This window comes from Somniosus microcephalus, chromosome 16, assembly GCF_052327205.1.
Source record: "Somniosus microcephalus isolate GS21.2 chromosome 16, FLI_Smic_1.0, whole genome shotgun sequence".
NCBI lineage: Eukaryota > Metazoa > Chordata > Chondrichthyes > Squaliformes > Somniosidae > Somniosus > Somniosus microcephalus.
In genome coordinates, this window is record NC_141002.1 from 72659953 (window position 1) to 72685720 (window position 25768).

The window sequence follows — 25768 nt, forward strand, 5'->3', positions numbered from 1 at the left end:
GGAGAACTTTGACAGATTAATAGATTGGGCAGGTAGATGTCACAATGAAGTTTAAATGTGCGGTGATGCAATTTGGAAGGAAAAATGAAGCCATAACTTTAAAAGGACTAGAGGAGCAGAGGGGTTCAGATATACACATCTTTAAAAATTGAGGACCGATTACTACAGCTGTTTAAATATTTTTTTTTAGAAAAGCCTATGGGATTGCAGGCTTTATAAATAGGGGCAGCGAGTACAAAAGCAAAGAGATGATACTAAACCTGTACCTTCTCTGGGGCAATTAGGGATGGGCAATAAATGCTGGCCTTGCCAGCGACGCCCACATCCCATAAATTAATTTAGCAAGATTATTGGCTGGGCAGCAGTTTGGATCCGGTGTCCAATTGTGGGCACTCTATCCTGGAAAGAATGTCAAGAGTATGGAGAGTAGATTTACTAGGATGACACCAGGGAATGAGAGGCTTTAGTTTCTGTGTCACAGTTGGATTTCCTCTGACTTGGAGCTGGAAATTGTAAAAGATTCTTCTCATTTGCAAATTTCTCATGACAACTAATCAGTAATTGACCCAAATACAAAAAGAAAATATGGCAGATGCTGGAAATCTGAAATAAAAACAGAAAATGCTGAATAAACTCAGCAGGCCAGGCAGCATCTGTGAAGAGAGAAACAGAGTTAACGTTTCAGGTCGATGAGCTTTCGTCAGAACTGGAAAAAAGCAGGAAATGGAACAGATTTTTAAACAAGTGAAGAGGATTGGAAAGGGAGGAGGGGGATGAAAGAACAAAAGGGAAGGTCTGTGATAGGGTGGAAGAGATTAAGAGACATTAAGAGATATTCAAGGCAAAAGGAGATGGTAATGGAACAGGTTAAGAAACAAAGATGAAGTGTAAATTGTGCTGGCGGAATGAAAGACAGCTGCATGTGGGGGAGAAGAAAAGGGGCCGAGGTTATGATCTGAAATTGTTGAACTCTGAGTCCGGAAGGCTGTAAAGTGCCTAATCGAAAGATGAGGTGCTGTTCCTCGAGCTTACACTGAGCTTCCGTGGAACAATGCAACAGGCCGAGGATGGTGAGGTCTGAGTGGGAGTGGAGCGGTGAATTAAAATGACAGGCGACCGGAAGCTCGGGGTCCCCCTTACGGACTGAACGGAGGTGTTCCGCAAAGCGGTCACCCAATCTGCATTTGGTCTCCCCAATGTAGAGGAGACCACATCGTGAGCAGCGAATACAGTATACTAAATTGCGAGAAGTACAAGTAAATCGCTGTTTCACCTGGAAGGGGTGTTTGGGGCCCTAGACAGTGGGAAGGGGGGAGGTATAAGGGCAGGTGATGCATCTTCTGCGCTTGCACGGGAAGCTGCCGGGGGAAGGGGAAGGGGTGTTGGGGGTGATAGAGGAGTGGACAAGGGTGTCGCGGAGGGAACGGTCCCTATGGAATGCTGAAAGGGGAGGTGAGGGGAAGATACGTTTGGTGGTGGGATCACGCTGGAGGTGGCGGAAATGGCGGAGGATGATCCGTTGAATGTGGAGGCTGGTGGGGTGAAAGGTGAGGACAAGGGGAACCCTATCGTGGTTCCGGAAGGGAGGGGCAGGGGTGAGGGCAGAAGTGCGGGAGATAGAACGGACACAGTTGAGGGCCGTGTCAACTACGGTAGAGGGGAATCCTTGGTTGAGGAAAAAGGAAGACATGTCAGAAGCACTGGTATGGAAGGTGGCATCGTCGGAGCAGATGCGGCGGAGACGGAGAAACTGGGAGAATGGAATAGAGTCCTTACAGGAGGCGGGTGGGAGGAAGTGTAGTCCAGGTAGCTGTGGGAGTCAGTGGGCTTGTAGTGAATGTTTGTCAATAACCTATCCCTAGAGATGGAGACGGAGAAGTCGAGGAAGGGAAGGGTTGGAGATGGACCATGTGAAGGTGAGGGAAGGGTGGAAATTGGAAGCAAAGTAAATGAAATTATCTAGTTCAGGGCGAGAGCAGGAAACGGCACCGATAGTCATCAATGTACTGGAAAAAGAGGTGAGGGAGAGGATCTGAGTAGGACTGGAACAAAGAGTGTTCCACAAATCCCACGAAAAGGCAGGCATAGCTCGGACCCATGCTGGTACCCATAGCAACACCTTTGATACAAAAAGAAAATACTGCAGATGCTGGATACAAAAAGTAATTGACCCAAGATGTTTACAGCAATGGAAATTGGGTTTTTTGAGATAAGGAGGAGGTTTGACAGGTGTTCAAAATGATGAGGGGTTTTGATTAAATAAATTGTGGGATACTATTTCTACAGGTTGGTGAATTAGTAACTAGAGAGCAGAAATGTAAGATAATCAGTAAAATAATGAAGAGATTGAGAGAGATGTTTTCATACAGAGGGTTGTTAGAATGCCCTACCAGAAATGGTGGTGAAAGCAAAATCCATAATAGCTTTTAAAAGAGAAATGGATAAATATTGGAAAAAGAAAAATTAAAAAGGATTTAGAGAATGGGCAGGGAAATTTGATGAAGTGAATAGTTCTTTCTGGCACAAGCATGCTGGGGAAAATGGGCTACTTCTGTCACAAATTTCTGTTTGTAAAAATGTTTGTGTATGGATCTCGTGGCATTGCTCATGAGAAATTGTAGGATATGTTCTGTAACTTATCTGTTCATGTTGTCTTCATGTTGCTGGTTGTGCCTCTGTGTCGTTACTGAGTTCTGTTTTATGATATTTTCTGCATGTTTCTCACTTCCTCGTACCTATCCCTTCCTCTCTCCTTGATCCACCTGAGCTGCCCTTTATTATTCCCTGCTTTTCCAACTTAGTGGCCATATGCTATCCTGCTCCTCATTGTCCTGTATTTAACTTGCCTTTGTGCTTTGATGTTCTAGTTACATCTCTACAGTTCCCCTTCTTCATCTTCCTGGTCACCCTCCACACTCTGTTGGGAGATTGTGCTCCTGACTGCACTTATCCAAGTTATACATCATTTGCCAGTGTTATGCATGTGGGCAGGGCGAATGCTCAACATTCATACACCCTTCAGGGAAAAGCATTAAAGAAGGTGGAGATGGAAAGAGATTTGGGCATCCTAGTGCATACATCTTTAAAGGTACATGAGCAATGCTGTGAAGCGATAGCTGGAGCAAGTGGGGTGTATTCATAGAGTACAAGACGAGGCATACTATTTTGTCCTTGTACAAGACCTTGGTCAGACTTCACATGGTGGGTGATGTTGAGGCTTTGGAAAGGGTGCAGAGGAGGGCCACTAGACTAATTCCCAGTTCAAAGCATCTTAGTTATCAAGATAGGTTAAAAGAGTTGGGAATCTACACTTTAGAGAAGCGTAGACTTAAGGGTGAACTGGATAACGAAGGGAATAGATTGTGTTCCAGTTGACAGTTTGTTCCACGGGTTGCAAATTTAAGTTGTGTAAGGTCAGATCTAGGTTAGATGTCAGGAGCTGGTTCTTTTCCCAGAGAATAGTGGACCTCTGGAACAGGCTGGCCTCTCGTGCGGTGGACGCCGACTCACTGAATTCCTTCAAGCGAGAGCTGGACCTGTTTCTGACTGGGGCGGAGATCACCTCTTACAGAAGGTAGGTACTGCAGGGAATTCAGGACCAGAGTGATCTCCTGGACTAGTTTTGATTGCCTAGATGGGTTGGGGAGGAATTGTCCAGGTTTTTTTACCTCCATATTGGCCTAGGTTTTTTAATCTGGTTTTTCACCTCTCCCAGGAGATCACATGGTTTTGGGTGGGGTGGCGAGTATATATTGTGATACACAAGGTATCGACATTTTGTGGGACAGGCTCGATGGACCAGAGGGTCTTTACCAGTCGTTCGTACTCATTTTTATGCCTATTCTACTTCATCTGTTGGTCCTTTGCCAAAAATAATCTTGTGTGCTCCCTCATACTCATACATTGTCCCATCCCCTTTCCACTCTCACCTGTACTTTACTGCATTGATCTTCACTTCTCACTGGCACCTTGTCGATCCTGTTTCCAATCTCATCCCTCACTCATTTCCCATCAGAATTTGCTCTCTCAGTACCTCCCTGCTGCCTTCTCATTTTTCCTCCATCCACCCTTCCCCATCAGTGTTACCCTCTCACTCTCCTCTTCTAATTGTCTTCCTCACTCCTCTTTGCCCCTGAACTTGATGTGCCTGCCCTATACTCTCCACCACCATTCTTATCCAAATTTTGTAGCTGTAATACTACCATCCCTCCACCCTTCTCTCCAGCCTGTCTTGTCATCTGTTCCAATTTCCCAGCCCTGGAGTTCATAGCGCTTATATTTTAAATACATTATATTTTAAGTGCTGTGAATGTTATCAAAGGCTGAAGTGCTGTTTTCCCAGTATTGGGGAACCGGCGAAGAGGACAAAGTAGACCAAAGACTAGGACGGGGGTGGGGGTGTGGGGGGCTGGGGGTGGAGTGGGAAGGAGGAGAAATAGGGGTAGGATCCCAAGTCATTTTGCAGGCCTGCGCTGTATCCCCACCAGTGTTACTTAAAACCGGCAATGGTAACTTAGCAAGGGTAGTGGCGAGGGGTGCACCCCAGATAATAGCAGCAGAAGAGGGGTCTGGTGAGGGTGGGTGGATTGCTGCACAGAGATGACCGGTCAGACAGCTAGGGCTGGTGATGGCGAGAGGAGGTATGCCGCACAACAGAAGAGGGGGGTCATCGATGTCTATATTAATGGCTTGTAGAATGCAAATTTCCTATGTGTGCTACATTTACTTCCCAGCCTGAACACTTTTTTGTTGGTGTTTGATCAACTGTACCCATTATTTGTTCCATTTTTAATCATCCTTCCACTTTAACAATGATGTTAAATTTGAGATGCAGTGTCTCTGTTGGATACTGTTTACCAAACTGTCCTTCAATAATTGACCAATAATTGAGAGGGGAAAAGCCCCTCGAAGATAATGAAAATGTTGAAAGATTAAAAGAAATGACTTGATTAATCAAGAAGAAGATAAACCTTTTCTGAATCAAAACGCGCATGTCTTTTGGCCTGCTGAATTATGCAGCTTGTTATCAATCTGTAAATTTTGTTTATTAAACCACCAGATCTTTGTCTGTAATCTTTAAAAGATCAACACATGCCTGATTAGAAAGTAATTTTGCTCCAGGGTTCAAAACCGCTTCCTGCACACTCTTGTCGTGCAGAATTCCTAATCCAAGCAGAAATGAATAATGGTATGAATTGGTTGCTATAGCAACATCTGTTTATACTCTGAGGGCGGTTGCAACTGGAAATTAAATTCCAGAAATGCTAAGAATCCGTGTTGTGGTTGAATCTGGCATCGCTAATAATGATGTTTACTTCGATTTACAAATTCTGTGGAGCCATTGGAGGTGTTGTAGAAGCTTTCTTGCTGCTAGCTCTTCCAGTTCTGTTTTACCTCTTGTTTCTGGTTCAGAAAATACACCATGAAGTAAAATTTCCACTTTCAAAAACTGAAGACGTATATATCCTCTCCTCAATTGAAAAATGGCACATAAGACTGTCGAACTGCAGCCAAAGTAAATAATAAAAACACATCACTGGTGATGATATAGTCTCATTAATTATGACTTCGGGAGATAAAATAATACAAATAGTAGAATAATCTGTATAATTAACTAGTTAATGACACTCTGACCCCCTCACTGGCTTCAGTTTGCATCTCAGTCATAATTCCAGCAAATTTGTATCCCATACTTCCATATCTGTCCATGATGTACAGTGTACTCCTTGAACCAGTGCAGTCAATTTGACTATAACAAATCTGAGGACCTTTTGAGTTCTTTTGTTTATTTCCTGTAATAAATAGCAGCTCTTACAATGAATCACAGAATATATTTGCTTTATCTATTCTCGGATAAATCTTGTCCCACAGACATCAAGAGTCCACTCCACCAGAAAGGCAGCTACCTCATTTATCATGTAACAACAGTTGAAATGGAAGAGATATTGGGCTGCATCTGTATCTACCATTCTGCAATATGCAGGGCCAAGTTGTGCCTCCTTTACGTGCGCATTCTTTTTCTCCCCAATTTCATTAAGTATTTTTCATCACAGCTCTCAATCTAAATTGTACTCGACACAGGGTCAGAAAGCTTGTGGGTTCAAGCCACACATCAGGACTTCAGCGCATAATCCTAGATGACACTCCAGTGCAGTACTGAGGGACCATGCATAGTTGGAGGTTCTGTATTTTACATAATGTATAAAAGGTCCAAATGCTGGTTTTGGTGGTTCGCATTCACATTAAACATCCATGGCACTACTTGAGTAAGTGTCCCGGCCAATATTCCCCCAAACCAATGGCACCAAAAAATAGATTAGCTGATCATTCATCACGCAGCTCTTTCTTGGGGTCTTGCTATGCATGGCTGCCATTGCATCTAAAACAACAGTCCCTGCACTTAATTGTACATGAAGTGCCTTGAAATGTTTGAGAGATGCATTGTGATGCTATATAAAAGCAAGTATTTTTTTCTTTTAGTGCTTCTATACTCAATTGTGTGTTTGGGTAAAACAGAAAGGAAATGGTTGCTTGCTCTCAGCCAGAACACTTGTACACACATACAATTTCCCATTCATTATCTGCTCTTGCATATTCGTGCAGGCCGATTGGTGAAATAAATGGACCTGGGCAGACACAAAAACAGACATTCCAGTTGGATCCTTGCTCACTGCATATATGCTACTTGCGGGGGGTGGGGGGGGGGATGCCATCCGTACCATTCATTGCAGTTTGGGGGTCTTCGAAACAACATTTATGAAAGTTTTTGATGTCGGAAATCCAATTGATAACATACATTTACAGAAAGAACGAACTTGCATTCATTTACATGTATATAAGAGTGGAATTGGTGATGTTGTCTGCAGGTGTACATCAAGCACACAGTAACACTACTGGGCATTTTGTGTCATCTCTTGAAACAACCCTTTATGTTCTTACAAGACAAGTAATACTAACCAACTCTTGTTGTCGGTAACTTTTAGTCCAAATTTTATGAATCTTGTTTAGATTAGTGGGATCAGGAGTTTGACAAGTCATGTGTTAATCGAATCTAGGTCATGAAACTTGACAATTTCAGTATAACAAAATGGATACTTTATACTTCCTGTAAATGTCCAGACATTATTGTTAACCCCCATCTATGCTTTTTGGCATCTCTAGGTTGTCTTCTCCAGTGCTGCCTTTGACCGCCTCCCAAGTTGCATCTTACACCAACTTTAACTCATCCAGAACTCTGCCAATAGCGTCCTTTGCTGCATTAAGCCATGCCTAACCCCTTTTCTCACTGATCCCCATTGGTTTTCCATTCGCCAGTACATTTACTTCAGAATCTTCCTCCTTGTCTACAGATCTGTTTCCATGGCATCACTCCACCCTACCTCTGCAACCTCCTCCAGCTCTACATTCCAACTCACCGTCGCCTCTTCCGGCTTTTATCTAATGTGCTTCCCACCCCTCCCCCACCGTCTATTTCAGCTCAACACTTTAGAATTATCTTCATAACCCCCCACTGCCTTCCTACATCTCTGCTTGCTTTCAAAAGCCTCCTCAAAACCTCTTTACTGCACCTTCTATCACCTCCCATACATCTAAATCCAATTATTGCCTTGGGATGTTTCAAATGTGTTAGTGCAAGTTATTGGATCTGGTACAATTGTAATACAGTATATCACAATTAATATACCACAAAGGAAAATTGAGGTCTAGACTACATCTGATCAACTAGCCCTGTTTATCCTGCTATGACCAACTCATAACTGTCCTCCTTGGAGAGGGAGGAAATGGTTTCTCCTTAGGATCAAGTAAGCTCCAAGGTAAAACATGTGGTACTGAGTCAGAATCTACAATCCAAAACTTGAGCGAGGCGTGCCTGCAGTATTTGAGGGTGCCGTTGATAATTGACCAGCCAGTCTGACCATGTCACTGGGGGCTATATTCTATCCACTCCGCTCCAGAGAACTTTGCAAGCTCATGTGCTAACAGGTAGGGTGGCCCTAGCTGTATAGCAGCAAGAAACTTGGCAGAACACAGTGCTGGTAAGCTGCACTGTTTTAGCTGGTTGCACCCCAGCAGCTCTTGTGCACGCAGTTGGTTCTTGCCTACCTGCACCTAAGCTTTCTGGAGTTGGTTAAGTGGGGTGTATCCCTCTAGTAAGAAAGTATGTATATTGGGTCAACAGAATCCTACCTGCCTGTTTCTCAGTAGCTTGGTTTGGAGACTCTTGCGCATGATGTGTACAGGTGTTCCAAATTCAAAGCATGGCATCTATTGTATTAAACATGATCTATCCCTTTTTGAAGCATTTCTCATTCATTCAGTGTATATTTCAATTTTTAATTTAACTAAATGTGTGCGCGCTCAGAAGTTTCTCTAACTGTACACATGGAATAACATCTTCCCCACAATTATATTGCAGTTTTACTTTGTAACTTGCATGTACTACTGATGTCACCTGGAGTTCTGACTGCCCCCAGCATCATTTTAATTACAGAGCTGTATATTTCATTACTGCATAACACGAGAGTGGTGTCACTAGACAGTCTGATTTGGGAGCAAGGGGGAATGGAAAATAATTAAACTCATGACATCAGGACGTGTGCTTTGAGGGCTTAGTGAGCTGCGTTTTCCAATGCCGTACCCCATTTTCTTCATTTTATCCTATCACTTCCTTTTTGTGTTGCGCTTATTTAAAGAAATCCATAGGACTGCTTAATAATTAGTATGTAACAATACAATTTTTTACAGTTAAACCCAGGGGGTAACCTGTTACTATATTCAACGTTGCCTTAATTTGTTCTTTCTGTTGACTGACTGCCAGTAGCTATTTTGATCTGTTCAATTCTGGAACATTATTTTCTGTTAAACTCGTATGGTGCGTGGAGCACCTTCCATGTATATATTTTTTTAAATGACCTTGCATTAAATCTTTTATCCAATTTCAGCCAGGCAAAAAATGCTGAGTTTTGGTGGGAAAACCTTTTTTTTGCTTGCTTCCCCCTGTCTGCACCTGATAATCGGAGTCCTGTGCTTATTTTGACAGAAAATGTTTGGATACTGTGTCTAAACCCACTGATTTAACTATTTGTTACAGGATAGATCCAACCAATTTTAGACAAGTGATTTTCCTGTCTGACGATATACCACATTTTGAATCTGAAAATCAGAAAGATGAAGTTCCATATTTACATGCAATCTACTCTTAATTCAAAGTTGCCTAATTCAAATTACATAATACTGTAATTGAATTTGTTTAGCACTAATTTCCCAACTTTTTGTTATTTATGTTGTTATTCAAATATTCATAGTACAAAAAACAACTTCACATAGGATATACAGCACAGAAACAGGCCATTCGGCCCAACCAGTCCATGCCGGCGTATATGCTCCACTCGAGTCTCCTCCCATCTTTCCTCATCTAACCCTATTAGCATAACCCTCTATTCCCTTCTCCCTCATATATGCTTATCTAACCACCACTTAAATGCATCTATACTATTCGCTTCAACCACTCCCTAGCAAATTCCACATTCTCGTCACTCTCTGGGTAAAGAAGTTTCTTCTGAATTCCCTATTTGATTTCTTGGTGACTACCTTATATTGATGTCCTCTAATTTTGCCCTTCCCACAAGTGGAAACACTCTCACTGTATCTACTCTATCAAACCCTTTCACGATTTTAAAGACCTCTATTAGGTCACCCCTCAGCCTTCTCTTATCTCGAGAAAAGAGACCCAGCTTGTTCATCCTTTCCTGAAGGGTGTACCCTCGCATTTCTGGTATGATCCTTGGTAAATCTTCTCTGCACCTTCGCCAGTGCCTCTATATCCTTTTTATAATATAGCGACCAGAACTGCACGCAGTACTCCAAGTGTGGTCTAACCAAGGTTCGATACAGGTTTAGCATAACTTCCCTACTTTTCAATTCTATCCCTCTAGAAATAGGCCCGAGTGCTTGATCCTTGTGGAACCCCACTTCCCACCTTCTGCCATTCTGAATAGCTACCCTTTACCCCTACTCTCTGCTTTCTGTCTTGAAGCCAACTACAGGAAACTTTCGATTTACCGGCACCTAAATAACCGGAAATCTCGGTTAACAGGCAAAATTCAGGAGTAGGTTCAGGTAAGTTTTATTACTTGCCTTCCTCGATCTGTTGCTGTGCAAGGGTGTGGCTGCAGCTGTTGCTAAGCTACAGAGACGCTTGGAACTTGTGGCCATTGTTCTGAACCTGTAAGCAACAGGGTTTGTTGCTTTATATGGAGCTCTCGGCTCCGTATCTTTTACTATAGCTTTCGGTTATCTGGAATTTTTGATGAACCGGCACCACGTCGGTCCCGTCGGTGCCGGATAAAAAAAAGTTTCCTGTAACTATCGATTCTGCTACCTGTCCCCAGACTCTGCATTCCCTGACCTTATTCATTAGTCTATTATGTGGTACCTTATCAAAGGCCTTTTGAAAATCTCGATAAATTAGATCTACTACATTACCCTTGCCTACTCTTGTGTTACCTCTTCAAAACGTTCAGTTAGGTTGGTCAAGCAAGATGTTCCCTTTTGAAATCCATGCTGACTATTTATTATTTTTCATTTCTAGATGTTCTTCTATTTTCTCCTTTTAATTTTCCTACCGCTGATGTTAAGCTGACTGGCCTATAGTTCCCTGGACATGTTTATCTCCCTTCTTAAATATAGGTATTACATTAGCTATCTGCCAGTCCTCTGGCACTACACCTTTTTCTAACGAATTACTAAATATGTGTAGTAATGCCTCTGCTATTTCTTCCCTAGATTCTTTTGAAATGTGTGGATGTAATCCGTCCGGACCAGGGGTTTTATCCTCTGAGTTAGTTATTTAGTATATCTTCTCGTTTTATTTTAAATGCAGTTAACTCGTTAGTAATCTAATCATCCGATGTCATCTCCATCTGTTCTATCACTTGAATTAGTCTGCTGACAGACTGTAATCTGTCTGACACAAAAAACTTTAACATTTACATTAGATTTCTAATATGCATTGAACTATTAATTCTACATCACAAATAATTACAATAGTAAACCAATGTTGCTGAGAGTCAAGACTTTGTAACTTAAACCTTTGTTTTATTTTGAATGACAATCTTGGTCAGTTAGAGATATCCTTTTCTCAATCCATTATTTTTTTAGGGCAAATCACTGGTGGCTGGCTTTTTTTGTAGAATGTAATTTTTGGCCTTCCAATTCATTGAAACTCTCCAAAATACTTGGGACAGTGCCCAGCAATACGTGGAACTTTAGAAACTTCAAAATTTTTTAACAATCATTTGACACCCTTTATGTTTGGTAGCTAAAAATATACATTGTAAATGTTTTTCTAGAACTTTTAGTGCAGCTGATTAAAATGTTGGTTTCTTCTGGACGTCTTGTTTCAACATCAGTTTGGGATATTTCTTGCTTGTGTAGAATGTAAAAAATGACTTGCAATGGAAAGTTGTTTCTTTCAGATAATTAAGAATGAACATAACTGATTGCATTTAATGTATTAACCTTCTGCCAGTAGGAATTTCAGTCTGGTATTATCATAAAATGTTGGCTGAATTTTTCTGTGTGTGCAAGATCTGCTTAAAGTCCTTGCTCAACACCTGAAACAACCTCATCAATAATTTGTGCTATTTGACAGAGATTAATATTCTAATTAAGGGGATCGATTTCTTTTCTTGCAGTCCATCTCTTAGAAGTCTAAATTACTGTTTTACAGCTAAAAAATCTTGATTATTTGAAAGATGACGGTGTGGCGCAGCATCATTTCACTCTTGTTTGTTCATAACTATTAAAAGCGTTAAATTTATGAAATGTATATTTTATAATTGTAGCACAATTACTATTTAATTTCTGCCTCTTCCTTTGTCACACATTTTACCTACTGCCCCTTTATTGGGCATTCACAACCTGATATCCAATTCACAACCAAATGTCAAACTTATGAGACTAAGACAGGAGCCTAAGAAGGAAATAAAGCTGACTAAAAAGGACTTTAAGCCGATCTTGCACACACAGGAAAAATTCAGCCAACATTTTATGATAAAACCAGACTGAAATTCCTACTGGCAGAAGGTTAATACATTAAATGGAATCAGTTATGTTCATTCTTAATTATCTGAAAGAAACAACTTTCCGTTGCAAGTCATTTTTTACATTCTACACAAGCAAGAAATATCCCAAAATGAAAGAAAGGTCGTTGAGTGGCACTGTGGGTTAACATATGGTCCTTTCACCTCCTGGGGTCTGAGCTTTAATCCAGTACAAAATGAAGGGAAGACATTCCTCTCTCTCTGCTGGCTGTAAATGCTGTGTGTGAAATGAATTTCAGCATCTTCTATCCAGGTTCCAGTGGACACAGGAGCACAGCACAAAACTGTTCATGACCTAGCGGAGATAAAAAGGAAACACTGCAAATGATGGAAATCTGGAATTAAAGGCACACCAGATCCATTAGCATCTGTAAAGAGAAAAGACAGCTCAAGGTTCTTTTGTCTTTGCTGCATCAGTAAAGCATAGCCAAATGCACAATTCGTTTCTTTATTCTGCCTCAATCTCAGAACCATTCCTCACCTTGCTGAACCCCCCAAAAATGAAAAGGATAAACTAAGAAGAAAGTAAAGACAAGTAGTCAGTATATGGACTTTGGTCAAAAGTCTACTTTATCTCAACTCCCAATGTTTTCATGGCACTTTTTCTTGTACAGAATCATAAAATCTTGCAGCACAGAAGGAGGCCATTCAGCACATCGTGCCTGTGCCAACTCTTTGAAGGAGTTGTCCAATTGGTCCTAGTTCCCTGCTCTTTCCCCATAACTCTGCATTTTTTTGCTTTTCAAGTATATATCCAATTCCCTTTTGAAAGTTACTATTGAATTTGCTTCCACCGCCATTTCAGGTAGTGCATTCCAGATCAGAACCACTTGCTGCGTAAAATAATTCTCATCTCCCTCTGGTTCTTTTGCCAATTATCTTAAACAGTTTCTCCTTAGCTACTCTATTAAAAACGCTTTTATAATTTTGAAAACCTCTGTTAAATCTCCACTTAACCTTCTCTGCTCTAAGGAGAACAACTCCAGCTTCTCTAGTCTCTGCACGTAAGTATCCCTCATCCCTGGTATCATTCTGGTAAATCTCCTCTGCACCCTCTCTAAGGCTTTGGCATCCTTTCTAAAGTGTGGTGCCCAGAATTGGACACAAAGCTCCCAAACCCACGAGCTCTTCCACCTAGAAGGACAAGAGCAGCAGGCGTATGGGAACACCACCACCTCCAGGTTCCCCTCCAAGTCACACATCATCCTGACTTGGATCCTTCATCGTCGCTGGGTTAAAATCCTGGAACTCCCTACCTAACAGCACCGCGGGAGTACCTTCACTACAGGGACTGCAGCGGTTCAAGAAGGTGGCTCACCACCACCTTCTCAAGGGCAATTGGGCATGAGCAATAAATGCTGGTCATGCCAGTGATGCCCACATCCCACGAACGAATAAAAAAAAGGCCTAACCAGTGATTTATAAAGGTTTAGCATAACTATCTTGCTTTTATACTCTCTCTATTTATAAAGCCGAGAATCCCGTATTTCTTTTACCACCCTTATTGACTTGTCCTGCTATCTTCAATGATTTGTGTATGTGAACGCCCAGGTGTCTCTGTTCCTATACCCTCTTTAAAATTGCACTATTCTGTTTATATTGCCTCTCCTTCCAAAATGCATCAATTCACACTTCATATGTATGTGTCTACTCATTTCACCAGCCTTTCTATGTTCTCCTGAAGTCTGTTACTATCCTCCCCACTATTAGCTAGATTTACAAGTTTTGTGTCATATGCAACTTTGAAATTTTACCTCCTATACTGAAGTCCAGGTCCAGTCCAGATAATAAATTTGCAGAATGGGTATATAATTGGCAAATGAATTTCAACACAGATAAGTGTGAGTTATTACATTTTGGTAAGAAAAATAAGGTGGTCACATATTACTTGGAAAATAATATCTAAATGGGGTAGAGGAGCAAAGGGATCTGGGAGTACAAATACACAAATCACTAATAAAAGTAGTGATGCAGGTTAATAAGGCCACAAAAAAGCAAATTAAGCACTAGCACTTATTTCTAGAGGGATTGAATTGAAAAGTAGAGAAGTTCTGCTAAACTTGTATCGAACCTTGGTTAGACCACACTTGTGTACAGTTCTGGTTGCCATATTATAAAAAGGAGAGGGTTCAAAAAAGATTTACAAGAATAATACCAGATAAGCGAGGTTATACCCATCAGGAAAGGATGAACAGGCTGGGTCTCTTTTCTCCTGACAAGACAAGGCTGAGGCGTGACGTAATAGAGGTCTTAAAAAATTATGAAGGGTTTTGATAGAGTAGACTCCAAGAAAGTGTTTCCACTTGTGGGGAAGAGCAAAACTAGGGGCCATCAATATAAGATAGTCATTAAAAAATCAAACGGAATTCAGAAGAAACCTCTTTTAGTCTGAGAGTGGTGAGAATGTGGAACTTGCTACCACAGGAGTGGTTCAGATGAACAGTATCAATGCACTTAAGGGGAGACTAGAGAAGCATATGAGGGATAAGGAAATAGAGGGTTATGCTGATAAGGTTAGATGAGGAAAGCTGGGAGGAGGCTCGAGCGGAGCATAAATGCTGGCATGGACTGGTTGGGTTTCTGTGCCGTACATTCTATGTAATTAATATACAGGTATATCAAAAAGTGCTGCAAACCTATTACTGACCCCTGGGGGGCCCCACTGTATACTTCCCTCCAGTCTTACAAACAACCGTTAAACATTACTCTCTGCTTTCATTCTTATAGTCAATTTCATATCCACACTGCCCATTTAATCCCATTAATATTTTAATATAGTCCAGGAGTTTTGTTACAGGACACATTCATCTTTATATCTTACAAAATACTCAGTGTTTACTTAATTGCAATTGAAAGAAAAGAAAGATTTACATTTATATAGTGCATTTCAGGACATCCCAAAGTGCTTTACAGCCAATGAAGTACTTCTGAAGTGTAGTCACTGTTGTAGAGTAGGAGACGCGGCAGCCAATTTGTGCACAGCAAGCTCCCACAAAGAGCAATGTGATAATGACCAGATAATCTGTTTTAGTGATGTTGATTTGAAGGATAAATATTGGCCAGGACACCGGGGATAGCTCCCCTGCTTTTCTTCAATATAGTGCCATGGGATCTTTTACGTCGCATCTGAAAGTCATCTCATCCAAAAGAATTGAAACTAATTTAATATTTGCTTTTAAAAAATAAAACGAGTGGTGTGTAAGTATCTGGGCTTTAAAAAATGATAATCGGACATAAATACAAATTAAAATTAAAATGACCTAGTGAGCAGTGTATTGGTGTATCAATACTGTGCTCCATGGGATGATTGAATGGAGGTTTGTTCTCGCAATTCTTCAGGCAGTGGATCCTGATCTTATCCAGGTTGTGAAATCACATGCATGTAAGGTACTTCCCTACAGTGAGAGAGGAGAAAATCTGCAGGCAAGACAACCTGGGTTGCTGTTGTAAGTAAGAAAGACTTGCAGTTATAGGAGTATGGAAATAGGAGTATGTTCCTTGCTTGGACTGTTGTTTACAGGAGTGGATTGAAAAAAAGTTGAGGGGACAGATGGGACTGCAACCAGAAAATAAGGTGGAAATTGTACTAACCTGAAATTTACAAAGCGGATAAATTCAAATGTATCTTTATTACCTTAGCTAAATATTGGGAAGATCATCTTCAGCCCCCGTCACACACTCTGTACCCTCATTACCAACGCCGTCCTCCTCTCCAGCCACTGTCTCAGGCTAAACCAGACCCTTTGCAACGTCGGCATCCTATTTAACCCCAAGTTGAGCTTCTGACCCAGCATCCTCTCCATCACAAAGACCACCTACTTCCACCTCAGCTGCAACCTCAGTCCATCTGCCGCTGAAACCTTCACCCATGACAATGCCATCTGCAGACTAGATTATTCCAATGCTCTTCTGGCTGACTTCCCATCCTTCACCCTCCATAAACCTCAGCTCATCCAAAGCTCTATTGCTCTTATACTAGCCTGCACCAAGTCCTGCTCTCCCATTGGCCCTATCCTCCCTGACTTTGGCTCTCTATCCCCCAATAAAATTAAATTCTCATCCCTTGTGTTTAAATCCCTTAATGGACATTCCTCTCGCTATCTCTGTAACCACCGTTAGTGCTACAGGAAACTTTCTGATATCCGGCACTGACGGGACCGAGCTGGTGCCGTAACATCAAAAGTGCCGGACATACCAGAGTTAATGTTTAAACATACGAAACTGAGAAGCTCTGTGTGAATCAACAACCCCTGTTGCTTAGCAACAGCTTCAAAACAGTCGGCTGCAGCTGCAAGCGCCTGTAGCTGAAGCTGTTGCTATAGCTACAGATCTTGCAGTGCTTGACTGGGGAAGAAAAAGCAACGAGAACTAAAAAAACATATAGAAAACGGCTCCTGATTTTTGCCATTAGATCGAGTATTCCGGACATATAACCTCCGGATAAACCAACGTTTCCTGTATAACACTTCCCCTTGAACTCTGTTCCTTTGAGTATGGCCTCTTGTGCATCACCCTATCCCTTCACCCCACCACTTGTGGCCATGCCTGAGCTGCCTAGGCCCTGTGCTCTGGAACTGCCTTCCTAAACCCCACCGCCACTTCATTTCTCTCCTCCTTGAATACCCTGCTACAAACGCACATCTTTAACCAAGTTTTTGGTCATTCTATCCTAACTTCTTTAGCTTGGCACCCATGTATTCCTGTGCCTCTGTAAAATACTGTGGGATATTTTAATACTTTTTTAAAAGCACTGTATAAATGCAAGTAATTGTTTTTGAGGGAGATCAGAGTTAAATGTTGGCTTTTATGCCTTAATCTTACAACATACTATACTAAAGAGGTTTAATAACTATACTGCACCATTCCTTTGCATTTTTATCCCTTACTAAACTAAAGTCACCTTTTAATAAGCAGAATGATTGCTATTATTTTACAATTACTTTAATAGTGGAAATAAATGAACAGGGTTGTTTTGAAATTCTTACGCAGAAGAGGCCGCCATTGTTAGCACATTGAATACAGCAGTTTATTTAACAATAGCTACTGAATGTCGAACTACCATGTCATAGCTTCAGAAAGGTGAATAAAAATGCCTTTGGAACCGAAGCCATTCAATACTGGCTGGACCGAACTGGAATCACTTACTGTTTGTAAAAGTAACCAGACCATCCATCTGGAAAGAAATTCAAGGTCAAAAGCATAATATTGTGTCTCAGATTTCAGAGAAAAAAGATAGAGACTGACAATGCCCGTAGTTAGTTAATGTTTGCTCACCGAGCGTGAAATGAAACTTATAAGTGTTACTTGGTTTTATTTGTAGATTTATTGCAGTTGTTTAAACTCTGAAAAGGATGGATTATCTCTGGTCAAATATCATACATTTTGAAAATTCTATTCCATTAAAATTCTAGCACCTTTTTAAGAAGTGTGATAAAAGCTTTGGCTGACAGGTTATTTTTGAAGATTACACGTGAAATTGTTTTGAATTTTCTTCCTGCCACAATTTCGTAGCTATTATATAATGAAACCTATTTTTAAATGTGTACTTTATTTTTCTTTAAGTTTGGGAGTGACCTGATCATTCATTATGGCTGAGCAAATCTAACCTGCGGGCTCATTTAAAATATTTTTACTCCAAACATGGTTTTAAAATATTTTCACAATTCCTGCGTCTGATTTCCCTTCTGTATGACTGCAATTCATTGGGGGGGGGGGGGGGGAGGAAGGGAACAGGATTAAGCTGCTTGCTGCCATTGAAAAGTAAAACGGGGAACTTGATCCTCAGGATGACAACAAATCAGATTTCATACGAAGATAAAATGTCTTGCTGGTGGGTTTGGCTAGAGAAAAATCTCGATCACAGCAGAACAGAAGACCCTGCTCAGCAGTTGTGGGGAATGGTTTGATTAATTGCAATCCAAGTCTCCGGCGGAGACCGGAGGCCCCTCGATGCTGTCTCGGTCACCGGAGTATGGGTCACTTTAAAAAAAAAAGGCTGCACTAAATCACTGTTTGACTGCTCTGTGCAAATGAAGCCTTGCTGTGTGATAAAGGAATGGAATTTTGTTTTGCATTCTTTCCAAATTCCGGGCTTATCTAAGAATATGTTCTGAAGTCATCCAGGAGCAGTTAGTCATTTTTTTAAAGCTTTGACTTTTATCTAGTTTGGAGTTCCCTCCCTCCCAGAAAGATTTCAATCAGTTCAGACTGCTGAAAATACAAACAGTGTCTCTGGGTGTTGCTCGGATGGAAGCTAAGTAAATACACTCGGTATTCTGCACCTTCTCCGTGTCTGTCTCTGCTGATGAACGTGTTGGTAGTTTCAGCGTAATACCTTGAACGTTGCAAACAAATCGCAATTTGAATACATAAGCGCCCAGTGGGTTAAGGTGTCAGTTTAAACAGCTGCTGAGCCTCCTTCTCCTGCTCTAATTAACACCGAGACACTTGGCTGTGAATGTGTGGAGTGGATTGAACCATTTAGCTTGCTGTGCGTGTGTTCTATTGTAAAACTGAAAGCCTTGTTTGGCAGGCGAAGGCTGCTGCTACACAGCATCTTATAATACGTTGCACTGTGTATGGTAAATGAAAGGACTTAATTATCAAGTTGAGTAACATTTGATCTGCCTTTTATTTTGGTGCAGTCTGTGGGAATTAATGCACGCCCACCCCCTCAGTGATGGAATAAGTAGGAGAGACACTGGTTAGAGCAATCTAAGCACTGGGATTTCTTGCCCTCTCAGTAGTTCTTTTGAACTTTGCTCTTCCCTTTTAGGCTCTTGTAAGGCAATGTCAGGCTATTTCTCTTGTATTTTCACCGGTCTTGGTTTGACGCCTTTAATCAAGGAAGCCCCTCTTGCTGTAACTGGCTGGTAAGACATTGACAGCTTTGTTAAAACTGCTCTGAGTCCTGTAGTTTGAAAGAGAGAGGCTACAGCGTGCAGCTCGCTCCGGTCTATTTTTATGTTGCTCACTCATGCTCTGGCAGTTTTGTATTGAGCTGTGTTGCTGCCAAACACCCCTCGACAAGTGAACAGGTTGACACGGTACACGTGTAAGGATGGAACGATTTTTGAACCTTATGAAACAAGTGAGAAGGTCGAGGAGAAGGAAAAGCAAGAAGTATAGACCAGAGGAGGATTACCATGAGGGCTATGAAGATGTGTATTATTATGCCTCTGAACAACTGCATAGTAAGTATGAGCTTTTCACCTGCTTTCTACAAGACCTGTGGAATCCAGCTTAACTGTTCTCACCACGCAAATTACCTTTTATAATGAAATGTGGAAAAACAAATGATTATTTAGTACTATACTGTTGTCAAACTATTTGATGTCACCTGCCCTGCATTAACAACTGCTAAAATTTGCGCTAAGGAGACAGCAAACCACTTGGGGCTGTGCTGACCTGTTCTACTGTGCAGCACATGCCTTTGGAACAATTGCAGTTTCCTATTCTGCATGTACACTGCCGAGGGATTGCTCGTGTGTTGATGAGTTTTCAACTGACAGGTGGCTTCAGGTGTGCCTGGGTTTGAATAATTTTGCAGAGTTAAATGAGCAAGACTGTCCAGTTCAAATTCAGAGCTCAGAATGAATAATTAAGCAGCGTATTTCTGCAGGGATCCTTCTTGTTGCCATCAGTGCTTGGAGTACTCTGTTGGGTTTGATCTTTGACTCCTCTCAGCAGGCAGAAATGCCTGAGGTAACCACTAAAAAGAAGTGGCACGTGGTACTTCGAGGATTCTGCACAATTCTTTGTTGAATACGTGCAGTTGATTTCTCCCCTTAACCCATTTGGTTCACAACAACAATAACTTGTATTTATATAGTGCCTTTAACGTAGTAAAATGTCCCAAGGCTCTTCACAGGAGCACAAGCAAACAAAATTTGACAGCGAGCCATATTAGGAGATATTCGGGCAGATGACCAAAAGCTTGGCCAAAGAGGTAGGTTTTAAGGAGCAACTTAAAGGAGGAAGGAGAGATAGTGAGGCGAAATAAAAGCAAATACAGGAAACTTTGTGCTATCCGGCACCGACGGGACCGAGCTGTTGCCATCCCATCAAAACTGCCGGACAAACCAGCGCTAATGTTGAAACATACGGAGATTTTGTGCTCCGTATCTGGCAACAAACCCTGTTGCAACAGCTTCTAAACAGCCAGCCGTACCTTGCAAGCGTCTCTAGCTTAGCAACAGCTTCAGCGAGATCTTGCAGAGCCTGACTGGTTGGAAAAAAAAAAGCAATGAAAAGAAAAAAAACCTAACGAAACTGCTCCTGATTTTTGCCGGTGGCTCGAGCATTCCGGACAGTTAACCTCCGGATAAACCAAAGTTTCCTGTATTTACTTCCCCAATTCTAGTTGTTAAGCTTTGTTTAATCCATATTGTTTAATCCATCTAACATTTCCCCATCTCTCCTGAAGACGCTGGCTGGTGCTGAGATGTAGTTCTGTGGCTGCCCTCCCAGCCCTTGTCCAAGTCGCCACTCTTTATCTATGAACCATGACGATTAATGTCGACAGGCTATTTGACCGTGGGGACAGCGCAGCCAAATCTGATCTTGTTTGCACCGAAAGTTGGTACAGGCACTTTCCAGCAGGATTCATTGGATAGTGATCAGGGATATGAACCCTTGTTCATTTATATTTCCCCCTTATCTCTAGCTCAGGAGCACTGACTCCAATTGTAGCACCTGCCATGAAGAGCTAAATCAGCGCACTCTGGGGATTAAGCCTGGGACATTTCTGGTTTCTGTAGAGCTGTATCATTTGTCAAGTGAGCAATCAGGGAGTTAACTTTATTTTTTTAACCTTTTTTCAAAAATGTTACTTCCTGTGACATCTGTCTTGTGCTTGGATTGTATGTGAAATATATATTCAAACAAGCCCAAACCGGTTGTAATACAAACTTACAGTTTTACCCTCTTATTAAGATTTAAATGTAGGTTTGAGCTAGCGATGGAAGGAATGTAGTCTCTGTGAAATATATGTTTATATTGTGCACATTTTTATTAAAAAAAATTGACTTTACCTTTCAGCACATACTGCATTTAGTGTTTTGAGTATAGTTATTTAATTTTCATTTTGTACTTTGTGTATAATCTGGGTGACAGTTATTCATAGCCAAGATTACTTTGTCATGATCAGCTCTTCCCTAATTTTTCATATTAAAGTGAAATTGTGTTTCTTTCCTCCAACTGTCACACACAAACTGACAGACACTGTGCACTCAGAGCAACATTCTTGTGGGGCAGATAATGTTAGTGCTGTTTTCCTTTATTTTCTTCCTTCTAAGTTAACTTACTATTCACCCAGGTCAGTGAAGTATCAGACAGCTCAGGCCACAGACATATCCATGAATATTGTTTGTATTGCTCCCTGGTCAACCAAACAGGATGTGCATTGAGGCAATTGGGAGAGGGGAGAGGACCTGGAGTACTGTGCACAGTTTTGGTCTCCTTATCTAAGGAAGGATATCCTTGCCTTGGAGGCGGTGCAAGGAAGGTTCACTAGACTGATTCCTGGGATGAGAGGGCTGTCCTATGATGAGAGATTGTGTAGAATGGGCCTATACTCTCTGGAGTTTAGAAGAATGAGAGGTGATCTCATTGAAACATACAAGATTCTGAAGGGGATTGACAGGGTAGATGCTGAGAGGTTGTTTCCCCTGGCTGGAGTGTCTAGAACTAGGGGGCATAGTCTCAGGATAAGGGGTAGACCATTTAAGACTGAGATGAGGAGGAATTTCTTCACTCAGAGGGTTGTGAATCTTTGGAATTCTCTGCCCCAGAGGGCTGTGAATGCTGAGTCTTTGAGTATATTCAAGGCTGAGATAGATAGATTTTTGGACTCTAGGGGAATCAAGGGATATGGAGATCGTGCTGGAAAGTGGAGTTGAAGGCGATCAGCCATGATCTCATTGAATGGCGGAGCAGGCTCGAGGGGCCATTTGGCCCACTCCTGCTCCTATTTTTTATGTTCTTCTGAGAACAAAGCCCCTCCTCCCTCTGTCCATTTGTTTCCTGCCTCCTGCTGACCATGTGGCAAACCTTGCTGTGTGGAGGGAGGCATGAGAGTGAATTTCAGTCGAGATTGGGGTTTGAACTTGGGATTGCAAGTCAGGAGTTAGAGACCCTGGCATTGCAGTCCTCCCCAACCCCACCATCGCCTCTCAACGCAACCCTTGAATGAGCACTGTCTTTATCGAGAATTGTTTGTTTAGCGCTGAAATGTGATGTGGCAAATTGTAAATTGTATCGCGTCCCGAAAAATGCCATTGCATTATTTGAGCAAGACGTTGTCCTGATGAAGATGACATGTAGCAGATCTGTTGTTGTACTTTCCTATCGATCAAGCCCTTTATTCATGTACTTGTGAAGGAAGTGCTTTTGAAATGGTTGAGAGCATTCTAGTTCAGTGCATTACTAACATAGTGATGTGTTCCAGTATCATTTCTGAATTTGAATTGGGTCACTTTAGATTGGTTTTTATTTCTTGGGAACTCAGCCAGTGTAAATTTATAATGCTATCTCTACCTCTTGGAGAAATGTTGAATGACCGCTATTGCCATATAATATCTTGTGCTGTATCACAACACTGACTTTTTAAATTCCCAGGGGGAGAAATTCGGTATCGCCCCGTTCGGGGCGCAATTATCGGCCGGGCGCAAAGATTAGCGTCTGGCGCTAATCATCACCTCCGACTGCAAACTTGGCTTCTATCGCCCCTGGAGGTGATTGGAGCGCTAAATCAGGTGCTACACACCTCTCTTAAGGCACTAACGCCGAGGAGCGAGGCGCTACCTCAGAGCGCTGGCGAAGCTCGTGATGTCAGTCAGCAATGGAACACAGACACACTGGCGCCGGCCAGTTCTTAAAGGGGAGGGTCGATCTTGCTCTCCATCCACACCCTGCTCATTGCAGCCTTGAATCTCGGCCTGGAGAGACCGGTACATCAAATCTGTTGGAAAAAACAATGGAGAGGCCCAGGGAAAGAGCTCAGAGTGAAGCCCCCATATTCTCTTCTAAATCGAAGCAAGGAACATCAAATCAGAAAGAACCTGCAATGTTCTGCTCAGTACCCAAAACTCCAACACAGCTTTGAATATCTCCTGCAGTCTCTCTCTCTCACTCTGAATCCGTGGTGCAAAAATGTCGCCGATTTTATAAAAGAAAAAAGGCAGGAAGCGTTTGCCTTTAAATAGCGCTCGCCCAGTCCCTTCCCGACTGCAAAACGTTCCCCTTAACCTGTCGTTGCTAGCGGCAGGTGGTAAGGCAGGGGGCGCCACTCAATATCCGATCCGGGGCGCTACTGGGGCGTTGCACTCTCGACTGACGTCACGATCTGTGGGCGCAGGAGATCGTGGCAGTAATGTTTAGCGCCGCCGCAAAATGTCTAGTTAATTTCGTGAGCGGCGCAAACATCGCCGTGCACGGGCGCGAGTTGCTTTGCGCCCCATTACCGCCCTCTTGAGGCACAAACCAACCAAATTTCCCTGCCCGCCCCCCCCCCCCCCCCCCCCCCCAGTGTTTAAAATGCTTTAAAAATTCATTCTCTGGCAATGGGCGTCATTGACAAGGCTAGCATTTATTGTTCATTCCCAGTTTCCTTGAGAAGGTGGTGGTACAACTGAGTGTCATGCTCGGCCAATCCAGAGGGCAGTTGAGAGTCAACCACATGGTGTGGGCTTCGAGTCAGGCCGGGTAAGGACGGCAGGTTTCCTTCCTTAAAGGACATTAGTGAACCAGTTGGGTTTTTATAACAATTCCAGGAGACAATGTCTAGAAGTTGAGGATTCAGGCTTTAACTCCAATGCCCTGATGATGTATTTAGGCTTAATGCTGGAAATATAAATTCAGAATACATAATTGTATAATTAAAAAAATATATATATTTATACCAGAATACCTATTCTGTGTTTTCCTTGTTCTTGAAGTGAAGTGTCATTGACCACCATCGTTATCTTTGTGCCTACATTATTTCTATATAAATATGCTTTTTCATAGTGCATTAAATGACCTTGTTAAAATGCCAAAGCACTTCAAAGCGCACTGTGATATTTTTTCTTGTAAAGACACATCTCTATTTCCAAGCTCCAAGACTGGGTCCTACGCTGCCAATACTAATATGCTGCTGGCCTTTAGGATAACCACCAGCATTATCTGCTTTCCTCTCGCATGTACTTAACTGGTAAGAAACCAACTTTAAGAAGTGGCTAGACAACCAACCTATTTTGTACAATTTAGGCATTGTGGCTTTACAGATAGTTAGAGAAGGCAATCCTTTGGGTTCAAATGGCTTTATCAACAACTTGATCATTGCTCCTGTGGTACACAATGCCAATTGAACGATTGCCCTCTTCCCCTATTATGGAGCTCGCTATGTTTGTACCTGCCGTCTGTTTTTCTGACCAATCTGAATTGCTGTAGCTACTCTTGAGAATACTTGAACTTTCCTTCATTGTATTCCATGCATGGTTCATCATAGCAGTTTGTCTTGTGACTGAGACAGACATAAGGGTAACTACAGATAAACATTATTCAGTGATAAATCCTACATAATAAGCCTTTGCTATACAGTGCAGACACGAGAATTCCAGCTGTCTAGACGTTAACATCAAAGAGCAGTGTCATTTGTTTTTAATACTATCTCTAATCTACAGCTGTATCATGGTAACTCATGTATGCATCCAACTGATTTTGAAGATGAGACCGGAGCAAAATCAAACCATTTTACTGACGGGTCAATACTATCTTGAATACGCATGCAGTTTAACAGAATAAAGTGATCACTTCTTGCAGATTTTCATAAATCCTTCTATTACTGTCCTGCATTCAAATTGTGGGCTGTCACTACGTACAGTACTGAAATGGTGAACGAGAGCTTTTAAAACCATGAAACTGTATTGGTGTCCTAGCCAACGTTCCCTTTTTTTATTCATTCATGGGATGTGGGTGTCGCTGACAAGGCCAGCATTTATTGCCCATTCCTAATTGCCCTTGAGAAGGTGGTGGTGAGCTGCCTCCTTGAACCGCTGCAGTCCGTGTGGTGAAGGTACTCCCACAGTGCTATTAGGGAGTTCCAAGATTTTAACCCCTCAACCACCACCACTGAACACCGATTCGCTGGTTATTTCACTTTTGTTTTTGGGCATTTGCTATGAGCAAATTAGTTACCCTGTTAATAATAGTGACTGCACTTCCAAAATAATCCTTTAGCTGTGAAACACTATGGGATGTTCTGAGAATATGATAAAGCACGATATAAAAGCAAGTTCGTTCTATATCGGAATCACCATAATAAATTGAGAGCTCTGGAGCTCTTTATATATTTAAAAAAATCATGCATTAATAAAAGGACCAGAGCCTTGGTGTGTTACATCCAATGCAATTTAGCTTCAGTATTCTACCTGAGCTAATCTTTTCTGCATCTGAAAAATAACATTTTGTAGCAGTAAATATTACTGTATTTCATAGACATAAACTGCAGATTTTTAAGTTACTTGCAAAGTTCCAGAGCCAAGTTTTAAAATGTTCTAAATAATTTAGCTCTGTTCAAGATAACATTTATAAAACGCAGTGCGTTAGATTTTAACTTGGACCGTCCCACATCAACTGAGCAGTAGTGGCTTGAAAGTAGCTTACAGCACCACTTTCAAAGGGGC

At 41.8% G+C, this 25768-nt stretch overlaps 1 protein-coding gene across 6 annotated transcripts in view; it reads left to right on the plus strand.

Moving 5' to 3' along the window:
• Positions 1-25768, plus strand: part of grip1 (glutamate receptor interacting protein 1) — a 438725-nt gene that overhangs the window by 137421 nt on the left and 275536 nt on the right. For 2 of the 6 annotated variants that reach the window (XM_086009242.1, XM_086009243.1), the window contains exon 1: positions 18824-19297. The exons of 2 other annotated variants lie outside the window; for them this stretch is intronic. In XM_086009242.1, coding sequence (XP_085865368.1) covers positions 19165-19297 — 133 coding nt within the window. In that variant the 5' untranslated portion in view covers positions 18824-19164. Of the gene's footprint in view, positions 1-18823; positions 19298-25768 lie in introns of those variants that run through there. 2 more of the 6 variants (XM_086009246.1, XM_086009248.1) reach the window with 1 other exon arrangement.